Source organism: Sardina pilchardus, chromosome 15 (genome assembly GCF_963854185.1).
Source record: "Sardina pilchardus chromosome 15, fSarPil1.1, whole genome shotgun sequence".
In the NCBI taxonomy this organism is placed as follows: Eukaryota; Metazoa; Chordata; class Actinopteri; order Clupeiformes; family Clupeidae; genus Sardina; species Sardina pilchardus.
This window is the reverse complement of record NC_085008.1, coordinates 23064195-23072986: the sequence shown is the minus strand read 5'-3', so window position 1 is coordinate 23072986 and position 8792 is coordinate 23064195. Positions and strand designations below refer to the sequence as shown.

Below are 8792 nucleotides of genomic sequence, written 5' to 3'. Positions count from 1 at the left end.
TGTGTGTGTGTGTGTGTGTGTATGTGTGTGTGTGTGTGTGTGTGTGTGTGTGTGTGTGTGTGTGTGTGTGTGTCTTTGGGATGTAAGTATCCATTTAGGTAGGGAACACTGCATCATTGTCTGTGCTGTTTTCTAAACCCTTGGGTCCCAGCCAGAACACAGATCTGATTTCACCTCACTCGCTATCTTCCTCACGTGGCCTCTCTGTCCTTGTTGCTTTCTGCTTTCTTTTTTTCACTTTTTGAGTGTCTTTCTCTCACTCACACTCTCTCTCTCTCTCTCTCTCCCCCTTTCCTCCCCCACTCTCTCTCTCTTTCTCAGTATTACACAAGTGCTTTGGGGTATCTAGGTAAAGTGCTACATCAATGCAATGTGTTGTATTTCAGCATTTCTATTCAGGATTTGTTCACAGAACTCCCTTTTCCTTTTTGGATGACAGTGCATGGTGCCTTCATCCTGTAGGTTATTTTTCATATTCTATCATTTTCTTTTTTTCAGTGGTGCAGAACAAAACTTTAGACATGCTGCACTCTCATTCTCAACAACAATTAACCAAAGTAGAATGACTCTCACATTGCAATTGGACATAGAGCAATAACCACAAGATACACCACACACTGTACCTGGAAACCTAGATTTCACTTCACACGAGCCGAGCGTGGCCTGATTTCGATCTGTAATGGCTGTACAGCAACTGTGAAAAGGAAGAGGTGACAATAAGAAATAAGGCCAGAATTGCCAAAACCAAAACCCCCACCAGACTAAAAGTCATTTCATTTTTTAATTTATTTTTTGGTATTACTGCACTGCCTCACGGGGAGACCCCTGGCACGTGTTTCTCTCAGCTGGCCCAATCCAGTTCTTTTTCCATGTCTCAAAGGATTACGTGAAGGGTCAGTCTGTGTTTTTATACATTCAAATTCTGCAACCTCCTTTGTTACAGAGCATCACAAGACATCTGTTAGTGTTCCATTTCACAATTGTCCCATCTAGTGGCAAAACAAGAGAACTGCAGCTTTTCAGAAAATGAAAGACTTAAAAAAAAAATGAATGTTGTTCAGTTCCCAACAGCAGTGTGAGCTTCATCTGCAAGTGTGACTCTTATCAAGTGTCAATCTCAATGCTTTTTTTTCACAGCAACTTCATGCAAGTTCACAGCTGCTAACGGTTTGTGTGATCGCAGAGGGGGGAAAGTGTGTGTGTGTGTGTGCGTGTGTGTGTGTGTGTGTGTGTGTGTGTGTGTGTGTGTGTGTGTGTGTGTGCATATGGGTCTGCACATCTCTTTGTGTGTCCATTTGTTTTGGGTAAGCGGTTGACACCTGTGTGTGCGAGCACAACCAAGCAGGCCATCTATTTATAAATGTGAGCCTAGCGGCAGGGTGGTTTTGTGCAGCATGCGTGATAGTTGTGGCATGTAGTCCCTGGCCTGAACAATGTGACAAACACGGCTTGGCCTGGACTTGTTCCGTGACAGTTTAACTGCAGACCGCTTACCAGCCCAAAACCCCATCTCCCCCACACCACACTTCCTACCTTCGCTCGCTATAGAATGTCAGGTGGAGGTGGCGGTGGCTGTGATGGGGACGGACTGGAGTTAAGCTGCTGGGACAGTTAAACTGGAAATGGTCTCCACAGTAAAGCGTGGGGGCCATGCAGGGAGAACAAACTGGCCAGAGGAAGAAAGAGATCAGGAGATAACTAGATAACACATTGTCATTATTTCATGGCACCTTTCAGGACACTCAAGGTTGCCTTACAGATCATTCAAAAACAAATCAGTAAAACATACACCTAACATTAATAAAATATAAAATGAGCAGGTTTTAGCGCAAAATCTGGTTGGAAAAGGTGGGCTTTAAGAGCAGTTTAAAATTGTGTAATGGGGTCAAAGCACGTACTGTATGTGGGGTGAGGTGAGCTCCATGGTTTGAAGTACAGTAGCGTTGGAGAAGGCCCTTGCACCCATTGTGCTGATTCTGATATTTGTAAGGGCCAGCAACCCTGCTGTAGATGGAGACAGAGAATAAGAGGGAGTTGTAATAACAATAATAAGTCTGTAGGATTCAGTGATATATCCTTTTACTGCCAGAGGTGCATATACAGTACAGAATGCACCCCCACAATGATTGTGTTCAAAAATGCCAAGGGGATTGGGAGGGTGCATGCAGCATTCTAGAATTCCGTGGCAGTAAAAGATGGATAGATACTTTAGTACAGCTTACTGTACATTCATCTGTTCATTTCAGAGATGTTTTTATTCAAAGCGACTTACAAATCGAGGGCTGAGAACCAAAGGGGCGTAAGTGACATTTCACCAACTTTACAGGAGAGCCAAAACAAATCTAACTGCCTCTATATGTTCACAGTTAAAGACCTTCGTTTTTTTTTTTTTTTCAATAACTATATATTTATAAATATTTTATTTCTATAATTTTGTCAGCTAAGAGAGCTCATCAAGAGCTTTCAGGTGATATATAACTCAATTTTGACCAAAATGTCACTTTGGTTCTCAGCCCTAGAAATGTCAATCATATTACAAGGACCATTGGTCCTGGAGCAGCCTGGGTTGAGTGCCTTGCTCAAGGGCACAATGGAGGAAACCTGGTATTGAATCTACAACTTTTCAGGCTATGCTACCACCACCATATGTTAGTATACAGTATGTCCATAGGGGTAGTGCAAATGCTGAGCAGTTCAAAGCAATACACATTAGCAAAAGGTACATAAAGTATACAAATAGTAAACTTGCGATCAGCAATAGAAATAAAATGCAACAACTGTGCAAACTGTTGATAAATATATTAAATGAATACCAGAATTAAGGCTTAAAACACACAAAGGCCCAGATTGAGTATGCTGTAGAGGCTAGTGTAGCTCGTAACTGTCTAAATGTGGGTTGGCATGGTAGGGCCAGAGAGCCAGATTCATGAGTCATGACCAATAGTCAATAACACCACAGCCCACTTCTGTGTGGGGTTAAAGCGCAGCATGGCCCGTGGAACAAAATATTTCCTCAGTCTAGCACGAAATTTGGAAATTATGAAGCTGGACTGCAAATAGGCCCAATTACAGTCATCTATTTCACTGATATACAAAATGCATGTTTTGGATGAAGGAATACGGTCAACATATTGCAACAACTGCTAAATAAAGTACTGTTAGGTTTTAACAAAACAACATTTCAGTTGGAGGTCTTAGTGTTTCATACACTTGCACAGGTATAGCTAGAACTACATGTAGTATAAAAAAAAGTGAAACGCTAAACATATTATATTATGTCATACATTACCTTACATTATGCTTTATTGCGGTCAGGTAGAACAACAGGCCTGACATTAATGTAATGGGATGGGCAACATTTTGCAGCTTCTAGGGGCCCTGTACAGAACAGAGGGGCATTTTTCCCCAAAGATGCTGCAAGCCGGATTAAAGTGGTTTACAGCCAGGTCCGGGCCGTAGAACGTATGTTGCACCTATGTGGGCTGTCTTTAAAAAAAAGAAATATAAATGCATGTATCTAAATCTATTTAGAAACATACGTATTCCAACCACCAATGCACTAATTTCTCATTGTCAAACCATTCCCATTGTTTCATGAAGCCGAAATGGTTTTGTACAAAGGGCAACATGATGTATTGTGGATCTACGCTGTTCAGATAAAGTAATTGAGTGGGTTGGTGACAGTAATATTGAGGTTAATGCACGCCCCCAATGCGTGCATGACTCAACTGAAAGAGTGAGACTGGGAATCAAGTGGGTGGGCGCGAGGGGGTGGTTGTTGCAGAGTGGGGTAAAGGTGTAAAGCTTGCATGCTGTGCCTCCACTCTGCAGGGTTTGCTCACATAGGCACATGCCACAGTCGACCAGACAGACAGAGTTGCAGTGTTTCACCAAGCACGACTCACCACATCTGCAGGTAATGAATGCCCCATCAACTGCATCACTGAGAGATCCTGGAGATGAAAACACCTCTTCGTCACTTCAGTGTAGTCATTCACGGATTTCAACGTTACATAAGTAATGTTACTGTAACAGTGTAGTTTATCTCAGTAGCCTACTGTCTCAGGAAATAAGACATACAGTACAGAAAGCTCTAATTTAAATGACAGGCAATGTGCAAACTGTCTCGTGCATGAAGTATAGCAACTGTGTAGGATGTGGGAGCTGGCTCGTCAATGTTTGTGCTTAATTGTATTAGTAAATTGATTTTGCTTAATTATTAAATGACCTTTAGTCAGTCTTAAGACTTGGCACATTGCCCATCATTGACATTTGGGCCCATGATAGGTTCCAAATTGATGCCTCTTTATGTCAACCAGCTAGGTTTCAAGCAGCAGCAAGATTTGGCCAAAATGAGCAAAGTGAGCAAAAGGCCATGAAAAACCTTCCAAGCATGTTTCAACCTGAATGCAGGCCTGCACAATGCATAGGCTTCATATTGTCACTGGGGACAGATAGTATGTCATTGTACGGCCATACTGTATATCATGTGAAAATTCATTTGACCGATACCAATTCTACAACCATTGTCTGTGTCTTTACTTGTGTTTGTATCAGTGTATTGCTTGGTGAATGCTTGTTGTTTGGACAACATACTGTAGGCTGCTGTACACCTGAAGTTCCCCTGTGGGGATGAATAAAGTACGTATCTATCTATCTATCTATCTATCTATCTAGTTGCATTACACATAAGTCAAAACAGAAGTGGCAAATTGCTGCTACTACTACTACTTTCCAATACACCAAGGGCCAAGATACGAGGATGCACAGTTACTGAACATCTCGCCTGAAGTGACCTTGGTTTGCACTCTTCTGCAGTTTCAGTCAGCAACTGGAAAAAGAGAAATACTATATAACGGATAAAAAATAATACCTTTAAAACCAGGTCATCACGGGTATTTCAGCTCAAAGGCAGGAAGTGGTTTGCAAGCAGGATCAAACGTGCCACACAACGTTTTACAGTAAACTGATGAAAAAACAAAACAATTCAGAAAGCTATGACCAGCAAATGCTGCTGTGGTAAGTCATGTTCTGGGACGTCACATGATAACTTCTTTACTGCTGCTTGAACAGCTACTGTGATGCGATGTGTTTCTCTTTTCAAAACCATGCAAGCACCGTGAAAGTGAAACCCGGTCGGTGAACACCGCGCAATGTATATTCCAACGGTATTTACGCTTGTGGTGATGGGCACGAAGCGGACAGACTTCGCTGGAGTTAAGTAGAGCGAGCTAGCCCAGGTTGCGAGGAGCGGATAGGTAAATAAGACGTCCTCTGAATTCCGTGGAGCTGTCAGGCTGTGATGAGTCACTAACGGAGATCAAAGAACCGCGCAGAGGGTGAGTCACAGGTGAAAACCGACGGGTGCATCGGCTCCCTCACAGTTCTCCCCTCTCCCCAAATGCAGCAGCCCCCTCTCACAACTTGGACACCCCCTCACCGCCATCACCACATCCGCTCGTTTTCACAACCTGTTGACATCTTGGCCTCCTTTTCGATGCAACTCAGACCACTGGTTATGCATTTCTGTAGGTGTGTAAGCTACGGGGGCCTCTTAGCTCGAGACAAACCTCTGCTCTTGTGTGATTTTTTTTTAAAGAGAGAGACAAAAGAAGACTATGCCTATTATGCATTAAGTAATCGGTACAATACACAGGCTACACCTGTCATTCACAATATGCGTATGTAGAACACCTGTCCCAGCACCTGACTGAATCATGTTGTTCTCCATAATGGTTTTCGATTTAAGAAGGCTATGCATTGTGGTGACGTTCAACGTTTACCTGAGGCTTTCAATGCTTTGCATATATGGATTATTATAACGCCAAAAAGCAGCTTTACACTTCTCTGAATGAGTTGGCACTGTTTTACGTGTACCCTTGCATCCTCACTGTACATACAGTAGCCTATGCAATATGTCACTGACTCACAGGAGAATGGACTACTTGCGATAGCCTAGATGACCCATGTCGCACGTCCACGTTTTTTTTTCGCTTGTTCTAGATTTCCGGATTTCAACCACTTTGCATTAAGAGGGCGGTTACCCACGTTCAAGATACAGAAGAGAGAGAGAGAGAGAGAGAGAGAGAGAGAGAGAGAGAGAGAGAGAGAGAGAGAGAGAGAGAGAGATCCCAGATTCAATGCTTGATATAAATGCGACCGAGAAAGTGTGTTGTTGCCTTACATGCGTGTGTGCCAGAAGCGAACAAACCCTTCACGACTGCAGCCTTACTCTTCAGCACTGTGCCACCAGACAGCGCCATACAGGTACGGTGCACATCCTCATCTAAAACTTTCCTTTTGAGTTCTAACAAATTACTGGCTACTTTCTTTACGCCCACGTCTTTAATATAGACTGGATATGTTGCCTTTGAAGTTACAGTAATTTCAACGTCTAAAATAACTGCAAGGCCTGATGTGTTTAATACTTCTCTGGTCCCTTATAAGAGAAGTATTAAATAAGATCAATAAGATTTGGGTTTTTTTCATTAGCAAGCAAACATTTTTCTATTTCGATTAATGCTTTTCTGTTAATTAAGTTAACATAATTTGATCTGGCAAGGTGTGCAGTGCAGTGCAGGATACTACAGAATAATTGAATAATGTGGACATCTGTAGTCATTCAGTGTCCATTAGCCCTATGCAGAATGAAAGAGTTGCATTTGTCAGTCTTAGGGTCTCTGCATACTGTATGTGTTGCACTTTCTTTAGCTGCAGGAAGGGCCTAGAGCACCACAAAACTTAACACCTCAACCAACACACGTTCCATATTTGTACTTCTTCATTACGAATGTGTCCTTATCGCTGGCATCTAGTTCGATTCTCATTAGTGCTTTTTCTGAAACCGTACTCCCACACACACACACACACACACAAACGCACACACACACTTCCTCCAAAGTGTCAACCTTGCTCTGACCTTGACTGTTTGTTTTGCCAATTTACTTTCTACCCTCACAGTCAGTCCCATGTGTACTCCACCGAGCAGCGCTAGTCTCCTGGCGAGCGTGTCCTTGCCGTCGTCCGCTGCGGAGAGGAGCTGGGATGGTGGCGACGAGTCGCCCGGTCCCAAGACTCTCGTCCCTTTGCCGGGTCCGTCCCTCCTGTCCTCCCGCCGGCTGCTGCGGCTGCGGCCCTTCAAGAGCCACCTGGTGCCCAGCGCCCGGCGCAAGCGGGAGATGACGCCGGCCAGCAAGAAGGACGCCCTGTACTGGGACAAGCGGCGCAAGAACAACGAGGCGGCCAAGCGCTCGCGCGAGAAGCGCCGCTTCACCGACATGATGCTGGAGGGCCAGCTGCTGGCCCTGAGCGAGGAGAACGCCCAGCTGCGCGCCGAGGTCTTCAGCCTGCAGTGCCACCCGCACCAGGGCCGGGAGCCGGACCTCGCACGCCCCTTCCCGCCGCCCTCCGCCGCCGCCATACAGTGCCCAGTGCCAGTCCAAGGACACCCGCTCATGAGCCAGCCACCGTCCGCCCTCTGGGGCTTCAAGGGCAGCTGTGTGCCCCTGCTGGAGGGCCCGCGAAGCAGGTCAGTCGGGAAGATGTCCTGCCTGGCCCTGTCGCAGAGCCCTTTGAGTGTGTACCAGAGGTCTCCGGACGTCTTCTCGGGGTCCTCTCCGCTGTTCCCCTCCCTGGTCCACCCCCAGAGCGCGGCCTGTGTTCCCCCGCCAGAGTTCCTCTTCAAGCCCAACGGCCTCAGCCAGCCTTCGGCCGAGGCGTCGTCAAAACCAGCCAAAGCAGCTCAGCACCAGGTCTCCTCCTCCAGCGACGACGTCCCAGCGGGCGAGGAGACTGCCGCAAGCCCACTCCAAAAGGCCTTTCCGCCCCAGTGGCAGGTCATCGCTCCACAAGCCGTCCCCTCCTCTCCTCCGAGTAGCCCCGGCTGGCTGCTGCCTCATCTCGGGCAAACTGCGCTCCACGATGGCTTACTGGTTCCCTGGAGCTCCTCCTGCTTCTACCCGTCTTCAGTTTACCCTAGCTTGCCCCTGTCGCTCTATCTGCCCCTCAAACAGGCAGGTTACACCAGGTACGGAACTGAAGCATTCCGTTCGCGGAGTGTGCACTGCAACAATTAGCTTCCGGCTGGCTACACACCAGACGTGATGGTGGCACGTTCATTTTAAGAAATTAGACCAGTGTTCTAAAACTATTGCTCCAAGAACTGTGCACGTCAATTGCAGGACCCGGTGTAGCCCGACTGAAAGAATGAATTGCCCTACATGTACCAAAGCCTGAACACGCGGGGGAATTTTCTCACTTTCAACTGAGCTGAAGAGGTACTTCAGTGCTGAGAACTGTTAAACATTCTGTTGCAAAAAAGTTATGTGGGAAAAAGCAGAAGGTTTTAGGGAATTACTTCATCATCTTTTTAAACTCTCATGCTGTTGTTTGACTGGCGAAAAATAGCTTTTATCGTTCTTTTTGACATGCTGATTTTTGTCATTTTTCATCACAATGAAAAATGTGTGGATCATGGATTTTGTAGGCTTATTTTTTTATAAATTAAACTGATGTGTGACTGATGTTTGTTCTCCTGAATTTTTATTTTATTATTTTAATATAACATTTATGAGATAGAATTGTAAAACCACTGAGTTTAAAAATAAATATAAAAAAAAAACAGATACGAAAAATATAGAAAAAAATATATATATTACCAGTGGGTTATTGTGTTACACTGTATCTAACACATAAACCCACTAGTTGAAATACTACACCACCGCTTCTTCAAATAGCCTGCGGAATATATCTGTCATTAGTTGGCATAAACCAAATAATTTGCATATTATAAA

General features: G+C 44.9%; 1 protein-coding gene across 2 annotated transcripts; it reads left to right on the top strand.

The window, feature by feature from the left end:
- Positions 1 to 5007: 5007 nt before the first annotated feature.
- Positions 5008 to 8522, top strand: si:dkey-172o19.2 (nuclear factor interleukin-3-regulated protein). 2 transcript variants are annotated; one of them, XM_062556162.1, is made up of 2 exons: positions 5008 to 5019; positions 6961 to 8522. In XM_062556162.1, the coding sequence occupies exon 2, from the start codon at positions 6969 to 6971 to the stop codon at positions 8073 to 8075; it is 1107 nt and encodes a 368-aa protein (XP_062412146.1). In that variant the 5' UTR covers positions 5008 to 5019; positions 6961 to 6968; the 3' UTR covers positions 8076 to 8522. The 2 variants fall into 2 exon arrangements, with proteins under 2 accessions (XP_062412146.1, XP_062412144.1); XM_062556160.1 differs by lacking the exon at positions 5008 to 5019 and adding an exon at positions 6132 to 6267.
- Positions 8523 to 8792: the final 270 nt, after the last annotated feature.